The sequence below is a fragment of the Hemibagrus wyckioides genome, linkage group LG29 (assembly GCF_019097595.1).
Source record: "Hemibagrus wyckioides isolate EC202008001 linkage group LG29, SWU_Hwy_1.0, whole genome shotgun sequence".
In the NCBI taxonomy this organism is placed as follows: Eukaryota; Metazoa; Chordata; class Actinopteri; order Siluriformes; family Bagridae; genus Hemibagrus; species Hemibagrus wyckioides.
Genome location: NC_080738.1, coordinates 7,304,556 through 7,325,001, shown reverse-complemented (window position 1 = coordinate 7,325,001; position 20,446 = coordinate 7,304,556). Strand labels below are relative to the sequence as shown.

General features: G+C 40.9%; 1 protein-coding gene across 2 annotated transcripts; it reads right to left on the bottom strand.

The window, feature by feature from the left end:
* Positions 1 to 263: 263 nt before the first annotated feature.
* On the bottom strand, positions 264 to 19,782 carry ecpas (Ecm29 proteasome adaptor and scaffold). 2 transcript variants are annotated; one of them, XM_058384443.1, is made up of 49 exons: positions 19,653 to 19,782; positions 18,729 to 18,859; positions 17,628 to 17,744; positions 17,396 to 17,514; positions 16,728 to 16,874; positions 15,852 to 16,014; positions 15,456 to 15,595; positions 15,288 to 15,366; positions 14,492 to 14,611; positions 14,205 to 14,290; positions 13,954 to 14,029; positions 13,805 to 13,854; positions 13,656 to 13,722; positions 13,362 to 13,484; positions 13,090 to 13,193; positions 12,860 to 12,983; positions 12,651 to 12,731; positions 12,307 to 12,529; positions 11,187 to 11,278; positions 10,957 to 11,091; positions 10,294 to 10,444; positions 9,627 to 9,799; positions 9,249 to 9,350; positions 8,984 to 9,107; positions 8,662 to 8,807; positions 8,470 to 8,524; positions 8,272 to 8,386; positions 7,979 to 8,047; positions 7,740 to 7,857; positions 7,435 to 7,602; positions 7,202 to 7,281; positions 6,998 to 7,103; positions 6,866 to 6,913; positions 6,612 to 6,730; positions 6,376 to 6,526; positions 5,542 to 5,607; positions 4,938 to 5,027; positions 3,787 to 3,853; positions 3,609 to 3,700; positions 3,451 to 3,517; positions 3,164 to 3,352; positions 2,658 to 2,869; positions 2,424 to 2,467; positions 2,131 to 2,323; positions 1,837 to 1,978; positions 1,642 to 1,747; positions 1,345 to 1,433; positions 1,173 to 1,244; positions 264 to 1,022 (listed from the first exon to the last, which is right to left on the bottom strand). In XM_058384443.1, the coding sequence occupies exons 1-49, from the start codon at positions 19,672 to 19,674 to the stop codon at positions 883 to 885; spliced, it is 5,493 nt and encodes a 1,830-aa protein (XP_058240426.1). In that variant the 5' UTR covers positions 19,675 to 19,782; the 3' UTR covers positions 264 to 882. The 2 variants fall into 2 exon arrangements, with proteins under 2 accessions (XP_058240426.1, XP_058240425.1); XM_058384442.1 differs by having other exon boundaries at positions 264 to 1,244.
* Positions 19,783 to 20,446: the final 664 nt, after the last annotated feature.

Here is a 20,446-nt window from a genome sequence, read left to right as displayed (position 1 = left end):
ATGTATTCTCGGACAATCAGGTTTAAAAGATCCCCATAAGTCAATACTGAAAAGACGAGGGACCCATTGACTAGGACCTTGTAAGGAATGATCCCTACATGTAAATAGAATAAGGGGGCAATTTTCCAGGGCTGATGTTAGACCCATTTGACCATAAAGAACATTTCTTTTCTTGTGAAAATAAGTGTTTGCATATCAATATGGTGCCCTCTTTTGGAAGGGGGGGGGTGCAAATTTGTCACTTTAAATATACACACACAGGCTCTAATTTCACGTTTCAACTTTTATGGCATATTCTTTATGGCATATTCTTTTTGTTCAACTCCATATTGTTAGATCACACTAATGAAGAGGACGGTTTCTTTACTAAAGTGGAATGAGGGAAGAAAGCAGTAGTCACATAACCCACCGAAGGACAAGTTCAGTGTAGATAAACAGTAAAGTGGCAGTTTCATTAGTCTGACCCCCCCCTCAACTTATCAGGCGATTTTTTTTTAATATATATACTTATGTACTTGCTTTGAACACAGAAAACTTAAATACACACGTTTGGATCATCTAGAACCTGGTTACGACTGCATTCAAGGAGTAAAAGCTATTGAAAATGATTGGCACAGAGTTTGTGCAAACAAGCTGCATCATGTCCTGCACGTTCATCAAGGAAGCAAGGGTTTTTTTTTGTTTTTTTTTCCTACAGGCTTTCTAAACCAGGAGTGGATGCACTTTTACTGTATTTTTTTTTTCTTTTCTTTTCTCTCAGCATATGCTTAGGTGGTGTAGGATTGTCCTCTGTGCCAAAAGATGCGATATTTTAATGGTGTTTTGTCTTATGACTGTAGAGGAGTGTGTAAGAATAAAATCTTCCTATGTGAGGAGGTTTGTTTAAGGCAGACCCTGTATTTTTCGTCTCAGTGTTTGGGCCTTGTCTTTCAGTTCAGGACGGCTGTCCGTTTCCATCGTGGCGAGAGAACGCTGGAGCTGCTGCCGGCTCCTTTCACACAGGCAATCCCACTGGTCACTTTCTACACACAAACAAAAGCAACATTGTGAGTGAACAAATAAATCTAAATGATTTAAGCAGAGTTTTACAGGCAGGAAAGAATCAGACATGCTAATGAATATTTTTATTTGTCTGTGTCTCGACCCAAAAAAAAAAAAAAAAAGTCGTCTACCTTCAATCCTTTTCAGCAGCAGCTCCAAAATAGACAAGGCTTCAGTCCTTATGGATGAGTAACTTCTGTTTTCTGGAGAATTAAGATGGAGAAAACAAAACTGAAATACCTGGTCTTTTTTTTTATTATTATTATTATTAATGATTAGTTTATCAATGAAGAGCTGTATTACCCAGTGGTGATGTGAGTGAAGTGCAAGTTTCGGTCAGAAGCTCAGACAATACTGCTGAGTTCTGATGGTCCTTTTCCAACAGCAGCAATCTAAACACAGACCAGAAAAATACAACAAAATCTGTATAGTGTATGCTTACACTTATGCTTGTGTACTTCAGAATTTGTATTCTTGTCCAAAATTAGGTACTGTCCAAGTTTATATCATCACTAATAACAGTGTTGTGTTAGGTACAAATCTAATGAAGTATTAAAAAGTAGAGAAGGTAGAATGTCCTGGATGAAAACATTTCCTCACCCCTGATAAAAAGCCTTCATGCAGTGCAAAACACCTAGCTGAACTCTCCAGGTGCTCAGTTTCAGTCTGTCACACATTAGTCCACACACTTCTGCTTGGTACTGATCTGCAACACACACACACACCAACACACTTATTCCTGTGCAAAGATCTATTCTGTTTTTTTCTGTTTTTAGTCTGTCTTATGTATCTTACTCTGTGTCACTATGTTATTGGGCCAGGCCTTTCCCAGCGCCTCAAATGCACACAGCAAAAGTTCAGTTCGCAGCGCTTGTTCTTTCACGTCTTCGTCGTCATCGTCGTCGTGCTTTGGTGAACCAGCAGTCGCAGGTTTATTCTGAGGACCACAAAAACAAAAAACTGTTGAAATCGAACAGAAGTGCTGTCCACCACCAAAACAAGAAAGAGGGACAGTGATTAGATAGATATGTTACATTACCTACACGTCGCCGTCGCCACCCCCCCATTAAGAATCTGCAATCACCTTACCTTTCTAATGATGGGGACCAGAATATCAGCCATTTCCTGAAAGCGATCCTCTTTGGTCGCCTCCAAAATATTTGCTGCGCTCCGTAGGGCGGCCATCTTGTAAACAAGATTCTCCTTTTTGCATTCCTTAAGCACCGTGTCTAACACTTGACGCACGGTTGGCTGACCTGCAGCGGGCTTCTGCAGCTCCACACTACACACACACACTTATATCTTGAGAACATATAAAGATAGTCTAAATGTGTATCTTTGTAAGGTGCAGGTGAAAAAATATGACATCATTACTGACTAACCTGCACTGTGACACCACAGACCCAACAGCCTTTAACAGTTCCTCCTGAAAGGACAGAGAAAAATTTAGAAGTACAATAAAAAGTACTTGCAAACGATAAAAATGCCCCTATATTTGTGAACCGCCATGTTAAACAAATTTTTTAATCTGAATTCAACATGATTGCATATCTGAGGTCCTGTATAGGAGGTTCTGTAAGGAGTCTGCCTTCGTGTGTGTCCGTCTCCGTGCTCACCTTCCCGCCCCACGTGCGTCCGGCCAGGGCCTGCAATAATGCACTTAGCACCATCCCCAAGTGAGGTGCCACAAGCGAGCCTGTCTGTTGCTTGGCGATGGTTGCCATGGCGGCTCCACCTTGAGACTTCATCTTCCAGGACTGAGACTGCAGAGCTCTCTGTGTAATGGCTATGAGCTCGGTCATATAGAGACGGATTCCACCAAAGCTGCCTACAGCGAGTGGAGGAATATGAGCAACGAGAATGAACAAGGGTTTAGGGTTTAACAAAAGCCATATCAATACTAATATAGTAACTTTGAATAAAATCTGCAGGGTCCAAGCACCATTCCTCAAAAGGTGGCTAGTTTCATATAACAATAATAATAGCACAACTGATGTTCTAGAGCATACAAGGAAGGAGAAGAAGAATCTTAAACTCAAGTTTGCAGTTATGACTTCTATATGAAATGAATAATAAATCCTGTGAACACTTCATTCTTCTCGTTCACCCCATCCCTTCTTACCAGGCACATGTTCCTGCCAGACCTCGGCCCACAAATTGGCATCTGCGCTGTCCCCTTGTTCGTCAGGCTGCTGGTGCATGCCCAGGAACGCCAGAGGCAGAGCCACGCCGGCATGAGCCTTCAACACGTCAGGACTGTACTGACTGATAGCATGGACCGTCAGACAGCATGATGACTTGTACACGACCTCTGGGGAACACCGAACGAAAGGAAAAAAGGTGTAAATGGACGAAGAAACGAAAGTGATTAGGGAAAAAAAACGTTCTTGAAAAATAGTTGAATCTTGCCTTCTTTCTCCAAATACCAAGTGCTGACTTTCTGCAGAAGCTTCTCCACACTGCTGTCCTTAGCTGTCTGCAGGAAAAAAGAACCAGATTTCATTTCAAAGCAGGAAAGTGATTATTGTTAATTTTTTTTAACTACTATAAACGCTACATGTACTCACCCTGACCAAATGGCCGATAGCGAAGGCGAAAGATTTCTGAACCACGACGCTGCGGTCATGGATCCCATTTAGGAGTGCACTCATTAGTTTACCTGTAAAAAAAAAACAAAACAAAACAGTGAAGGCATGTGTACATAATTGTTTAGATACAGTAGTGTGTATGTATAATGTTAGTTACCTGAGTAAGGCGTGAGGTCTTGAGGACACTGTACAGTCAAGGACACGATCACGCTGGCACAGCCACCCTGTAGACCACATCGATACATAACTGTCTACATCATATACTCTATATATATATATATAGATAGTATAAAAAGGGATGCAGCAATACAGTTAACCCACGGTTTTCGGTTCGGTTCGGATGGCTTGGCAAATTAAAGGTTTTTTTTCCATTATTCTTTGTTTAGGTGACAGGAACAGTAAGTATGTTAAGAAGAAAAAAACTGGTTTTAGTTGCAATTCTCTTTATTTTACTTAAATGCAAAAATGAACTAACAATGAAAGTGTACTGAAAATAGTGAGGTATAAAAATTAGCGCTTGTATGACTTTATTACAGGAGACGGGTTTGGAGGACGGCGCTCTTTATTCCCAATCCGCTCTGTAATGACCAGTCACTGTGAGATAACCCTCTGTTACCCCCGAGGTCCAACTATCTGTTATTAGAGCAAGACTTTGTGCTTTAACCAAAGTGTTTTCAATTTTTTTGCGCTTTTTTTCGTAGAGGTCGGGAAAAATGGCTCCTGCTTCCACACACTGATATCTCTGGGTGATGGAGCTGTAGATGTGTGGTCATGTTGGAAGTATTTCCATGTCAGTATCTAACTCGTGTGGAACACTGCTTAAACACAGTCATTTTTTGTTTACCGTTTTTGTTTCATCGGCATCATGGTCAACAACAAATGTTCCCACACCACAGATCTGAATCACGGCGCTGCTTCCTCGTGTTTCTCTCACTTCCCCGCTCTCCAGGGTTAGAGTGAAATCTGACACCAGCATCACAAGCATGGTCACCGCCCCTAACTTTAGCGCTCACTGCTTGGATATTTACTCGCGGGGAGGCGTGTCTGTCTCAGCACGTAGACATAGCACACACAGGAGGTACAGAGAGTAATAGAGCATGAAGGAGGAAAAAAACAATACCAAAAAAAAGGTTGTTTTTTTTTTTTCAAAAACGCATGGTTTTTATTGTTTTAAGAAAAAAAACGTGGTTCACATGTGTGTATTAAACCATGGAGGTCGTACCGAACGGTTCAATATTATATTGAGTATTGCGGCATCCCTAATATATACATAAAGACATTTATACACAAACGTGTTTACACATTTACCTTGGTTCCAAGTCCGACTCCACTCTTCAGTAAATCACAAAGTTTAGGAACCAGCTCACCCAGCACAGACACGTCCAAATGCTGCAAACACTGCAACGTACACCAACAAACATCTTTACTAAATAAATAATGGAACATTTTAGAGCACTGAAACTGGAGACTCGTCAAATGCTATTTGTTTTTTTCTTTTAAATCTGTTTATGGTGAGCATCCACCATGTAAGTCCCTGTGTACATACTGTTACTATAGAAGCAATAACATAATAATGAGTACATTAATATTAAATCACGCAGCCTGGTATCAGAGGTAATCTCTCTAATTACATCTCCTGAGCATCAGAATCAACAAATCCAACAGTGCTGCATCAGTCAAAGGGATATCAGACACACACATAAACATAACACATTTTTATAATGATAAAGACCGAAGTCAAATTTTGGAGCGCTTTGGCCAGGAAAATGGCAAACTCATTAGGAAAGCCCTGTAAGTGCTTTTAGCTCCCAGGGTATATCCGGCAAAAATAAAGAAGCCATTTACCGGCCATAATGCATGTTTTGGCACAGCAACAGAGCACTAGTCTGGCGCACGCCTTATGAATTCATACCATGTTAATGGTCTCCATCATAGGTGAGGACTTTGCTGCACTCAGTCTGGCTGTATCCATTGCACTCTGTGAGGAGAGGAGAACAGCTTCAGATTTCACACTGGGAATAGGTTTCACTTTTTTGCACTTGATTGATTTCACAAGTTTGCTGATTACTCATATAAACGGAGAAAGGATGCATCGATACCATTGCCCCCCCCCCACCCGGTATGAGTACATGTCTTTTGGTGCTCGTCAATACCGATGAAGAAATGAGTAACCTGCTCAGTGTTAACAGTGTTATCAGGGACGTCGAAGGGCATTTCATTTCAGTCTGTTTTGTGCACATTTATGTGTACTATATATTCTTGATAACATTAGTTCTTAAATGAAGTGCATTCGCTTGAGGGGTGCAGTGAAGACGAGCAGGTTTTGTTTTATTCAAAATAAAAGGTTCTTTCCCCTAGCTAGAATATCAGCCTTGCTGCACTGAATACTGCTGTGTGCTGCTAGGAATTAAATATTTGTGCCGAGCTCCAAGAAATACGTACAGATCTCTGTCCGGATCAGATGTTGGCAATGAGCGTTTTTAGGAGTATGTGAATGGTATCGATGCATGGTTAAAACATATATTTGTTCAACAAAAGACTTGAACCTTATTCAATTGAACCCCAGACTGATTTCGAGTCACATATAAATAAAGAAATAAGGAAAATTGTCATGTTTTCGCTCATCAGACTGCATGAAATCTTTCTGAATTTCCAATCAAATATCCAAAAACTAATTCCTTTCCTTAGTGCTTTCCGTAGGAGATGATCAGGATAGCGTAACTCAGTATTATGAGCTGCTTCTCACCTTCTCCTGCTCTGTGGCTCTCAGACTGAGGTAGTTGAGGACTTGCGGTTCGAGTACACTCAGCGCCTCCAGCAAGGCCGGAATGAGACGAGGGGCGTGCGGTGTCAGACAGCTTCCTGCTGCTTTACTGATCTTCACAAGAGTTTGAATACTAACACATACACACACAGGTATGAGTATCAAAACCAGTGCTGATCATAAACACTTTTAGTTTAAGTCATATAAACCCGTCGTACCTGAGCGTGCGCACCTCAGCCACGTTGCTGACGATGCCTTTGTCGAGCAGAATCGGCAGGAGAACACTGACCGTCTTTTTAGCCGAAGAGCCTGTTGATTCACATGTGCGCACGCAGATCTGCAAGACACACAAATACACACTCTTTGCTTTTGGGTTCCCAACACTGTCAATATTAATAATGAGTGCTACTATATACAAATTAGACACAGCCACAACTTTTTATTCAAAGTATTTACTCCTACTACTGTGTACCTTACTGAGGGTCTTCAGAGTTAAATCTGCTGCTTTTCGGACTGATTCCTGAAATACACAAAAATACCGGACTCAAGAAGTGCACTAAGGGAACTGTAGGCTACCACAACCCTGTTGTCTATGTCTTGATACCTTGATATCATCCAAAACCCGGAAAAGTGTTTCCCAGATCTCGGTGAGATGCTCTATGAAGTCATCTGCAGGCCTTCCACGAATCAGATCATTTAAAGCCAAGCAGCTATGAGAAGAAGAATGATCACCTTGAATCTCGGAATTTTTATTCATCATGATAATCAGGTTTTTTTGTCCCCCCTTATTGCTTGTTTTTTTTGTTACCTTGACTCCCGGACTCTCCACATATTGCTGGTCAGGTTGGAAATGACATCCTGCAGTATCTCTCGGAAGTATTTATCAACCTTAAATGCAAAGAAAAATAGAAAAAGAAAAAAAAGTTCTGTACATAATGTGGAATTACATATATCTACAGTAGGCTTGTGGTAAAATAGCAATATTAAATATTTAAGTCGAAAGAGAATGTACAATGGATTATGTGTATGATAAAATCGTACAATAGTTTTGTCAGTGACGAGGGCGTCCCAGATGCTGGTCATGGCCTGTCGGATGCCCAGGTTGGGATCAAACTGGTACCTGTAGAGACGGGGAACTAACTGGGACAAAAACGGAGCAAGCTGCTCTCCAGCTTTAGCGGCAATAATGTTAAACCCGAATGCTGCCCCCTGCAACAAAACAGGAACAATGATGCTATATATGAAGCAGTACAATATCTATGCAAGGAGAGATTAACCATCTTAAAAGACATATCAGAAGCTTGAGAAACTAATCAACAAAAAAGCATTCGATTGCTAAATCTTACCTTTCTTGAGTTCCACATGGCATGGTGATTGGCCAGGTTCATGAATTTGTAAACGAGATCTGGTTGGTTCAGATCACTTGCCAGAGAGCAAAGCTCCTTGTAGGTTGAGAGGCCATGCCTGTCGATCAAGTAAGCTGTTTAACTATTTATCTCAACATAGTAAAGCTTGAATAAAGCATATTAGCTGATGAGTTGAATCATAAATTCTGTACAGAAATCAGTGAATAGAAATAACCTACCCATCAGGAGCTTTGCCAAGAGAGTCACCCTGAAAGACCTCGGTGTCTTCAGATACAGTGTGCTTCACTCTACACACACACACACACACAGATACAGTCTTATCTCTGACCTCTTGCATTAATGTTAAATAAACAACCACGTATTATTAGACCGAGCACATTAATATAAACCTGTGTGTTAGACAAGCATTTTGTTTGGTAATTATACTCTTGATACATTTAAAATCATGCATACTCAACATACCACATCTAACGCTCTGTATAATGCACTTGAATTCATGCATATTAAATACCTTTTTCCAGTCATAAGAGTCTCTACTAGAGTGGACACCAGTTCCTGTTGATCCTGCTCTCCTCCCAGTTCATACACTAACCCCAGGCCTTTAGACGCCACATCCTGACTCAGCTCTACACACACATTTATCCCAGTTATAAAAGTTACGTAAAAAAGCACGGCTTATTACAGGAAGTGTAGTCTCAGTGTAACTCACCATCTGGGTCAGATAATATGGAAATGAAGGCTGTCTGGATTTCCTTTAGACGAGACTACATTAAAAAAAAAAAAAAAAAAAAAAGCACAGCCGTTATAACTATATAGTAAAATAGGTGTAACAGTATTAGATTATTTTAATACATAATACTGTGTTATGTTTATATTAGAGCGTGTAGTGTCTGTGCATTACCCGAATCTCTTTATGCTGGCTTAGTTTCTTTACGAGTGAGAGGAGCCATATGCAGGCGGCCTGACGCACGTGGGGATTCTGACTCACTATGTACTTAGACAAGATGGCGCTCAAAGCCCAGGACAAGACATCATTACTCTTCACATCTGAGACAGACAGAGATGAGTGTTTTACCCTATTAATACACTGCAGGTGTGGCTGAAAATCTATACGCTCAGCTGATACAGATGTTAGTATACACAGCTGCGTGCTATATAAAAGTACACACTCATGCATCGCTGTTTAATCGCGATGCTGCATACACACTCACACAGACACTCACTCTCAGGAGGGCAATACTGGTCTTCAGTGCAAGTCCAGACATCTCTGGCAGCGCCTGAGCAGGTCCCTACAGAGGCACTCGTTATGGCCTCACCAACAGTAAACTGCAGCTCCACCTGCTTGGCCTGACACAGCCAGAGTGAGAGCGATGAGCAAAAAAGAAAATACAGTAAATAAAATCTGAGAAATAGTCAGCAGTGATTATTTATTTCATTGCTTTACTTTAACACAACACTAGAAGTTTTTTTTTTTTTTTAAAGCACTACCTCTACTGAATCCATGAGGCCCTGCAGGAGTTTTTTCTGATGTGGGAATTCCGCATCTCCCACTGGGAGAAATCCCAGGGTCTGGATTACACGTTCCTTCATCTGACCACAGAAAAATGCATCATTTATTAATAATCGATTCGATAAAAAAAAATGTCTGTGGTCATAAAGAACTTCTAATTATGAAACACTTAACAGGAACGTTAATATGGGACCATCAGATGAATAACTCTGATGCTCTCACATTATGATGAATCAGCATGTGAGAGGAGATGTGTGTTTGCATCAACGCAAGGGCAGCATAATATTAGTTCAAAACCAAATGCCAGTGTCACACCAGGACATTACCTGCACGAAAATGGAGAAACAGAGTGTTACCTTGCCGCTCTCTTTGCCTGATGTTATCCTGGCCAGCAGGTTCTCCACCAGGCTGAGTTTGCTGAATCCATCTCCTTCGCTTGGGATTAGCAGCTCTCCGTTACGACTGATCTCTCCCAGAGCTGTTACTGCGGCGATTGTCAGCAAGGGAGTGGTGCTGTCCAAAAACGATCCTGCAGAGGAAAAATCGCCAGATATACAGTACGTCAGTTCTGTGTCAAGCTCAATTTCTGCCTGGAACACATCAGCATTCCTTTCAGCCTTTGAGGAGCCCTAATCAAAGCTTATTAAATTTGGCAGTGGTTCGAAATTCTGATACCTGTTACTATGCATAATTGTGTGTGTGCGCAATAGATCTTTTATTTACCACCGATGTATATACGAATGCATGTACATACGTATTTATTTATTAAACGTGATGTCTCCCAAGGGTTGAATACGCAAACTTGCTAGCTAATCACCCATTTGGTAATGGTCCAAAAGCGTAATGTGGATGTGAAGTGCACTCATAAAATAATAAATAGTGTCCAAACAATGCCCTTAATGCACCATACTTTTTGAGCCATGGTGTAGCTTCAAATGATTGCAAAGGTGTTCCACAGACTGATAAGAAAGCATATACGCTTATACTATATCAGTGTCACAAGGCGCTCGTCAGTAGCCATACCGATGGTTTTGGTGGCTATGGTGATCATCTCCTCATCGTCTTTGGATGTGGCCCTAGTCCTCTCAAGCAAAGTCAAGCCATGTCTCCGACTCATGTACCTGCCCACCATGTATCCTAAAGCCAGAATGGCGCCATGCTGAGACTCTGGACTCTGTTTTGAAAAGAGAACAGAATATATTTTATAACATTTTATTAAGATTAGAAAAAACTTACGGTCAATATCTTTCGATAAAACCAGCCTTCCCATTCCTTTCAGCCTGCAATGTTAACATCTCCACCTTCAATATCTTTTTAAACGATATGAAAATCAGGACAGACTGGAAGATATTCAGAACTTGTCTGTCTACCATGTGCAGCATCAATCTTTAAGAAAACCCAGGTAGTTCAAACTGTGGCAATCGGTTGGCTTTTTATCAGCAGGAGTGTGTTTATTTTGTAAATATATGCACTCCGAGTACAATGTGCACTTTAATCAGATCCTGCTAATGACACTTTCCTTCCTCTCATTTTTAAAGCAAACTGAACTAGGACTTGTGTAACAGCACTCCCTTTTTGAAAATCTTTGCATGCCAAACAGAAGCGTGTGTGTGTGTGTGTGTGTATTTGGGTTTGAGAGAGAGTTAGTGAGAAAGTGAGTTTCAGAATACAGAACAAAGTACATACATGAGTGTCTTTAGTGATCTTGATCAGGTTTTGCACAGCAATCTTGAGCTCATTGCCAGACATGGTGGAGACAACCACCGCGTAGAGCTGAGCAGCTAGCTCCCGCATGTCTTCCTTATTGGTGTTCATCAGACCCTGACACAATAATACGAACCATAAACTGTCAATATACTGGATCGTTATACTGTTTAGTGAAATTATTTTATGAACTTGATGAATGAGCTACTCACTTTTATCCAATCGATTTTGTTGGCAAATCTGGGAGCGAGTTTCTGAGGACAAACGGACACCACCTCTAACAAGCAATACATGACTGGGATACCTGCAGAGAAAGGAGACACAAAATGATATAATAACAAAATGACCACGTATTGCTGTATTATTTCCTTTTGACAACCTCAATAATTGCACCAGATTTCTGGGGAATAAATAAATAAAACAAATTTTAACCAAAGATGAGCTTTCTGCTAGTACTACACTTAACATATCTCTACCTTAAGTAAACAAACATATACACCAACCAGGCATAACTTTATGACCACCTGCCTAATATCGTGTTGGTCCCTACTTTGCTGCCAAAACAGCCCTGACCCATCCTGCACTGTGTATTCTGATACATTTCTATCAGAACCAGCATTAACTTCTTCAGCAGTCTGAGCAACAGTAGCTCGTCTGTTGGATCGGATCACACGGGTCATCCTTCACTCCCCACGTGCATCAATGAGCCTTGGCCGCCCATGACCCTGTCTCCGGTTCACCACTGTTCCTTCCTTGGACCACTTTTGATGGATACTGACCACTGCTGACCGGGAACACCCCACAAGAGCTGCAGTTTTGGAGATGCTCTGATCCAGTGGTCTAGCCATCACAATTTGACCCTTCATCGAACTCGCTCAAATCCTTACGCTTGTCCATTTTCCCTGCGTCTAACACATCAACTTTGACCCACTAACAGGTGCCATGATGAGGAGATCATCAGTGTTGTTCACTTCTCAGTGTTCATAATGTTATGCTTGATCGATGTATATATATTACTGAAACCTTGCTAGTTAATTGTGATTTCCTCTCACTGTGAATGTCGTGTTTTGTTCAGATTGTTGTATACTTATGTTGTGAAGCATAATCAATACCATTTGTAATCAGTCCTCACAGCTAAATTACCTAAATCCCAATGTTAACAACAGGAAATTCAGCCAACAGAACGAATAAGTCAAGTGAAGAGATGACCATGAGGCAGTAAAGTTGTTTTTCCCCATAAGCAGGTTAGGTTGTGTAGAGCCAAGGAAAATTGGAATTGGGTAGCAACATAAAACAGTATGTAGACTTATCATTGATCTCCATATCATTTACCTCCGACGGCCGACAGCAGCTGCTGCAGCAGATCCATGTAGACCTGAACCGGATTGGACTCTCCCCCTTTAGGTGCAGAGGAAGAGGGCGGACCTTCATTTGCGAGCAAAGACCGCACGTACAGGCCAATGACAGGAGCGTCATCCTGCATGTCTATCAAACTCTGTGAAGCCGGTGTGGCTCCAGCACTATTAGCCAAACACATCCTGAGATATAAAACAATCTGGGGAGGGGAAAATGGTGGTCTTTTCACATTATTTATTAATACACTCATTCATATTAAACTGCTGAAAAGTCAGGCCTGTCTCATCCGTGCAGACGGAGAGATATAGATTTTTTTTCACCTCTTCAAATGTGGTAGGGTTAAAAGGAAGTGTTGAAGTTCCAACAATGTATTTGGCTGGAGTCTTCATCCTCTCAGAGGCCTAAAACACATCAAAATAAACAGGATATTAATACACTTAAAAATAAAAACAAGTTCATTAACTCGTTACTCAACCATAATCCTTAGGGTTTTGTTTTTTTTTTTTTTTGTTATAATAGATGGTCTGACCTTCTCCTGTATGTAGCTGACCATCTCGGCAAAAGAAGGTATGGGTTTGAGTTTTTCTTTCTCTGCACTCTTAGATGGGAGAGACCTGAGAGAGCGCCGAGCTTCTCCAGACACCTCCTCACGACTGGAGGTGGGAAAAATCAAATAAACACAGTAACGTTAAAAACAAAAAGCTTCAAAACAGTAAAAGGCAAAGAAACGTACAATCATAAGAGGTCTTGTTGACTTACGGATCTCCTGCAGCTAGCAGAAGCAGGTATCGGGAAGGAACGTGGTCTGGTGCGAACACCATACTGGCAAACTTCATTGCCACCTGACGCACCTGCACTTCCGGCTGAGGGTACGACAGTGTGCAATAACTATAACAGTCAATCTTTTTAAAATGTAAAGCTACATCCTGTGCCCTATTTAGAGCATATGTATTGAAATTTTCTTGTCATTCACATGCATATATAAATAAATGGTGTATAGTAGTCATAGGTCAGAAAGTCACGTGACAAACCTTTCCAATGTATGCAGCTACGAGCGCCTCCATTAGGTTGAGCAGTGCCCCCTGCAGGTTGACATACGCACCCACCATCATCGACAAAGCCTCTTGTATAGCCAGGCGCACATCAGCTTCTTCCTGTTAACATAAAATTAGAAACAGGATCTAGTTTGAAATAGCACATTACATTGTGACATATTTGTATAAAATTAAATCCTAAAAAGCACTGAAAAAAAGGGAGTCGTGTCAAAATCTGTTCCCGTTTAGGATGCGGCCATTACACATTCTCTCCGATTCGGTCAGACTCACCTTGCACATGGACTCGAAGAACTGCTGGACCAGGGCTATGTCTTTAGTGAAGAGCTGCGGCATTCGGCTATGACAAAACGCATATCGTTAGCACACCTTTTCTTCCCTTCTAAAAAAATTCCTTTAGGATAAAGGAACAAATAAATTACCTTGAAAGCTTTCCAACAGCTGAGTAGGCCATACACAGCAATTTGGGATCCTGAAGAGCAAAATGAACACCATATGTTAATTCATTGTATAATGATGCTTAAGTGGAGAGACTACTGAGGAAGTAGTTAACAGGAAAGCTGTTTCAAACCTCCTTGTACTCATTGATCAGCTTGGTAAGTCCGTTGAGCAGCATTAGTCCCAGTGGTTTATTGGTATCAGGACACCTACAGAGAGAGAAATATAAAATAATGTGTAGAGAATGTACATAAGTTACATATTGAAAAATCATGGGTACTTTAGTGGACTGAGCCTTTGTGGAAAAATCCTGAGAGGTTAATTACACTAAGATACGTTTCCTATAGCAGTAAATCCTACATGCTTTACAAGAACACCACTTACACAACACAGATATGGTGCACAAACTGTAAGGTGAGAGACAGGAGTTTATTGTTGGTGTTTGCTCCAAACAGCCCATCATAGACGACCTAGAGTAAACAAAGCAACCATTAAGATTCATTAAACCATTTATAAAACCACCGTTTATTATACAGCCTGGTCAAATTTGCATTGCTAAACCGCACCCGCAATGTGAGCTTGTGGCCTAATTTTATTCTCCCCATAATTTATGATATTTTTTTAAAAAAAAATTTTTTCTTCATCATTATTCATCACTTTATCTCTCTCACCTGGATGTTTGCAGGAAAACACTCAGCAGCGAGTCTGGAGCGAAGCAGATGAGGTAGAATCTTCATCTTGACCCGAGTGCTGACCGGTTCATGCTTCAGTTCCCTCTTCACTGAGGCACCCTGAGGAAAATGAAAACCACACCCACTGAACTTTTCTAGATGCTATAGTACGTCACATACGTACATAAAATAACATTTAAGCAAGAGAAATATTTTAAGTTGTCTTTGTCTGTCACATCTACATTACTGCATCTTGGAGGTTTGGGGTCAGAGCGCAGGGTCGGCCAGCTGGTGGGTTAGGGGCCTTGCTCAAGGGCCCATTGGTGGCAGCTGGGGCTTGAACCCTGATCTTCCGGTCAACGACCCAGAACCTTAACCACTTGAGCTACCACTGCCCAATTAACATATTTCACACCATTATTTACATTTTTTTTTTTTTTAAATTATGATTTTAGCCCAATTGGTATGAAAAAATATGCGGCTGGTGCAACCAGTTATGTCATTATCTGTGTGCAATTAAAGTCTCACATGATCTTGGTGTAATTACACCTCTTTGTTAGAGAACACACACGAGAACTGAAAACATCATGAAGACCAGGACAGAGTTCAAGTAGTTCATCCAATCAAATTCAATCAAGGTTTGGTTATTAAAAAAAATCCCAAACGTTCATCATCCCACATTGCATGATTAAATTAATTAGTGCCATTAGTAGTGGTAATGCTCTGTGAGGATGTGGTTCTCCATGTGGTCATGAACTGTGCAATCTGAAAACCTTCAGAATCGTTAGAAACATACCTTTGTTTTGAGTGGAATATCGCCCAGGTACACCTTGAACATTTTGTTGATGATGAGTGGATTGTTCCAGTCAATAATGCTGTAACACAAAACAGTACAACTCAACATGATGGTTTAAAATTTTTTATGATACAATAAACCGAAATGCTATAACACCCCCCCCCTTACCTCTGTTTGCTTTTCAGTTCCAGGTCAGCTGCCGTAGCAACGCTATGCCTGGTGTCGCTAGAGGCAACAACAAGGTGGACGACGGTTTCCACTTCGGGTACCTGCTGCGCCTCGATGAACTTTACAATCCCCAGCTTGCACTACAGGACAAAAAAACAGTTACAGTAGAAATGAGTTCTGATGTGCGTGTGTGCCTTACCCATAAGTCCACACAGAAAAACTGGCTGTGAGCAGCTTGTTAGCTACTATATAGATGCAAATGATACATCTGGTCTCATAGACAGTAGTCTTTGATGCTGCAGCACTAACATGGAAGTGTCCTTGATCACTGTTGAATTAATTAATGCTTTGATCAAATATTTGCATTCACATTTATCACATTCTTTCCAAATGTACCTGCTCCAGCTGTTCAGGACTCCATTGGGCTTCTCCAATAACCCTTTTAACAGCATACAGGCTCATCCCTGGAGGAGGCTGAGGAAGGCCCTGTCCTGCTGCTCCAGCACCCCCCTGTGGGGAGGAGGGAGCGGGACGGCTTGCCTGCTCATTCAACACAAACCTGTTAAAAGAAAGGACAGTTAAAACCTTTGTCGACAAAGTTACTAAAAAACTAACTTATTTATTCAGTTTTCACAGCTGGACTCTAAGCTTCTTACCATTTGCTAACTGTAACGATGTTTTACCTTGGCATTTCAGTTAAAGGGGGGAATAATAAAGCTACACTGGCTCAAAACAAGTCATCTATACACATCTGTAATGTTTTGGGTCAATTCATGTATGCCTCTTTTTTTTTTTTTTTTTGTCCCTGAAGATAACCATATTATATTAACAGTATAATTTTAGACTGCTTTAAAATGATTTTTTCAGCCATCCAACTAAATTTCCATTTATAATTCATATTTTATTTTATTGAGTTAAATTATAGTCAATAATACTAATTTCCACCCTGTTCGCTTAGAAATGAACCAGTATGCTCACATTCATGATTAGACATCCAATTTGGAAGGCAAACTTCAATTTCTTTTTTCCATGTTTTTGAATAACAGTCTGCAGGTCAGTCATTTAATTATTTTTAAATAAAATTTCTGCAAAGGCTTCTTTTGCTAACCTTGCCTCCTTATTCCTATCATGGCATACATTCAAATTAAGTTCCTTTAAACATCTGGAGATCCAAATGCTCCACGTACTAGAAATAATCATCATTTTTGTCTATTAGCAGTTTTATTAAAAACTTGAAATCTCTCTCTCTCTAACACACACACACACACACACCCATAAGGCATCAGGAGGACATCGAGCATGAACTCCAGAAGCTGATGAACAGTCTTGGGTTTCTCTGTGAGGACAAACGGCGATGCTTTAGAAGGCTCTGTTGGATACTTCATGTGGTACAGGGTGGGAATCAACAAATGCATCAGGCTGGAAGAGAAAAAAAATAAACAGGAATATTAGTAATCAATATTAGAAAAATTATTACAAAGAATAACCTTTAGTAACTCTGAGGGGCTTTTTAGTGTACCAAACTTGCAACACTGGAGCTGGAGAGGTCCTGATTTGTTATCACCAAAGATTTGATATATTTTCTGTGACATTTTCCAAAGCCAAAGGACAAAGGTATAGAAGCTCTTCAAGAAAAATCTAACAGTTGTGCCACATGATAAACATTATTAGCATTGCAACCTATAATAAGAACACCTTAGCAGCTTTATAGTGATAAAATCGCTGTATGTGTGAACATAGCTTTATAGGATTGGTTATTTTTTTCCCCCTTCAGCTCATACTGGATACTAGAATTATGTAACACAGCTGCCATGTTGAGCATTATCACTATCCTATTCATTACAATCAGTAAACCCTATGTCTCGCACTCTCTTTTCGTCCCATGCAGTTACAGCGTGTTTGATATTTCTCATAACTGATTCATAGATCAAGTTCCCCACCTGTCCTGCTGAGGCTCTGGTTTGCCTTCCATGGCTGTGAGGAGAGTGGGTGCAAGCTCGCACTGTTTGGCCACATCCAGTCTGGGGTAACCCATCTTTATGTAGATGATCGTGAAATTCTACAAAACATACACTTCTTAGTTAATGCAGATTTTAAAGGGGACCTCAAACCTGGAAGCGATTTTTGGGTTTTTAAGAGTTTCAAATAGTGTGTATGTGAGGGTTTACATACCGTGACGAAAGACACCGCTGCTGGATCCTGGTACTGAACGAGTAGTGTCTCAACAGGCAGCTGAATCTTAGGACGACTCTTAATCCTTTTATTCAAGTGAACCAGTAGCTCCATAACCTGGAAAAAAGAATAATCACAACCCTGCTCGTATACTGCTTCCAGATGTAATGTGTTTATTACATTTTTCAATGTATGCATGAGTTATTACTTTAACAGCTATATAGTTGAAACATATAACAGAATAAAACATGACGAGAAGACATTAGCACCCTGTATGCACATCCTAAAGTGTTTTATTCCTCTTATACCATGGCAATATACTAAACATTACATACACTATATTGCCAAAGGTTTTGGGACACCCCACCAAATCAGTGAATTCAGGTGTAAGGGGGCTTGTCTTGGGTTCCCTGTCCAGGGTGTCCCCTGGGATGTCTCAGGACTCCAAGGTAAGTGGTATAAGGATAAGTGGTAAGGAAAATTGATGGATGGATGGCAAATGAAATACAAATATGGAGGAGGTATGCTGAAGCATTAACACTTCCGTTCACTGGAACTAAGGGACCAAGCCCAACCCCTGAATTCAATGATTTGGAGGGGTGTCCCAAAAGTTTTGGCAATATAGAGTATTTTTTTTAAATACAGTTATAAAGTGCTGACCCTGGAGACTCCTCCCACAAATGATAAAAAAGCGTCCCTGCAGAGAAAACTCACCCATATAACATTTTTTTTTCTGTTTAATGAACAATTTCATTTAAAGCTTGCACCACTTCTAGCTGGTACAAAGGGAACAAAATGGTATTTTACTACAAAAATCCTAGCAGCAAGATAGTCCCACCCATGATTTCTATTGGATCAAGTCAAAACTGTGTGCTTTTTCTACGTCCTTTCCCCTTCAGTGAACCTCATTTCCACTGGGTGAATTTTATATTCCTGTGTGGTCTCACTACTGCTTTAGCTGAAATGCATTTTCCCCACAGGTGTCTCCCTGCTGCAGCAAGAGGTCAAAAATCAATAACCCATCGATGTCTGCACCTCTGGGACATTCAGTACAAGCGGCCTCGAGTCGGTCGTGTGAAAACGCCTTCGGTGTGGACTCACTTTTTTGCGAACACCCTCTTGAGCACTGGACAGCTTGAGGAGAACAGGTGGCAGAAACTTGGATATGACATCTTGCAACTGTTCGTCCGTGTCAGCGTGGCCCAGCCGCAGGAACACACGCTCCAGCTGATCTAAAGCCAGGGAGAGGACGAGGAAGAGAGAGAGAAATACAGAGAAATGAGAAAGCGAAAGAGAAAAGGAGGCTTACAAAAAGGGGATTTTTATACTCTGTGCAGTCACACCAACACATCTACAATGAACTCAACTGTTTTGTGGAGAAATTTGTGCAAAGTGCTTTTGCTGTCAAAGAGCAAACTGCAGTTATATGTATGACAAAACTGAATAATATTGCGTTAATATACAAATAAACTAAAATTAGGTTCAGCTAACTGTAGCCAGAGATTAAACAATATAATCACCGCACAGCATACAACATATCACCCAACACTAACCTACACTTTAACAAAGACGTAAAGAAACGAATGAAAAGCTGACAAAGCCGGCTGTTGTGCTATTTGTTTAGCATGCTGGCTAGCTAGCAAACTTACAAGCAACGCACATAGACCTAAGGTTCGTTCAAGGCACCACGTTAACTTATTTCCCACGACACCTCTCAATGACACTAAGCCATAAGCAGATATGAGACGTTAATGAAGCGTTTGTTGGACAAAGAGAAATTCTAACGCAGCAAATCTGATAAATAAAGACACTTTCATTTTTGCACCATGACTGTGCACTGGGCCTTTAGCAAGCACTGAACTGCCGGCTAGCTCCCCGTTATACAGCGAGGCCATAGGAGAATATATCAATGAATAATAATATATAGTGCTCTCAGTTATTGATATTAGAGGGAGAGAGAGATAGGAAATATTAAATAAGGCCGAAATTTTGAGAGAATAAAGACGCAAAGGGAGGCAAACTTACTTAGCTCGTCCTGTGCAGCCATGTTGAAATGACGTCACTACTGCTGGAGTGCTACTCTCCCTGTCTCTGTCTCTGTGTGTGTGTGTGTGTGTGTGTGTGTGTGTGTGTGCGTGCGTGCGTGCGTGCGTGCGTGTCTGTCTGTCTGTCTGTCTGTCTGTCTCTCTCTCTCTCTCTCTCTCTCTCTCTCTCTCTCTCTCTTTCTCTATCTGTCTCTCGGTCTGCCTTTCTTTCTCTGCCTTTGTCTCCCTCTCTGCCTTTTACTATATCACTTTGTTCCTATCCTCCAACTCTCTCCTTCTCTCTCTCTCTCTCTCTCTCTCTCTCTCTCTGTTTCTCAGTCGATCCTTCTTTCTGTGCTTTTCTCAGTCTCTATCTGTATCACTTTGTACCTGTCTGTTTGTTTTGCTCCAACTCTCTCTCTCTCTCTCTCTCTCTCTCTCTCAGTTTCAATCTTTATGTTCTATATCGGTATAAGATATAATTGTACATTTCCTTTGCCAAAGTAACAACAAAGAAAGGGTAGAGCAAAAATAGAATAGATAGATAGATAGATAGATAGATAGATAGATAGATAGATAGATAGATAGATAGATAGATAGATAAAATTATGAGGTGCACTATGGTATAACATGTGGTTATCATGTGGATAGCACCTCCAAAGTCCAAATACATGCATTGTAGGCTACTTGGTATCTCTAAATTGCCTGTAGTGTATGAATGGGGGTGTCCTCTGATGGGCTCCCTGTCCAGGGTGTCCCATGGGATGTCTCAGGATTTCAAGTTTCCTACAAGGA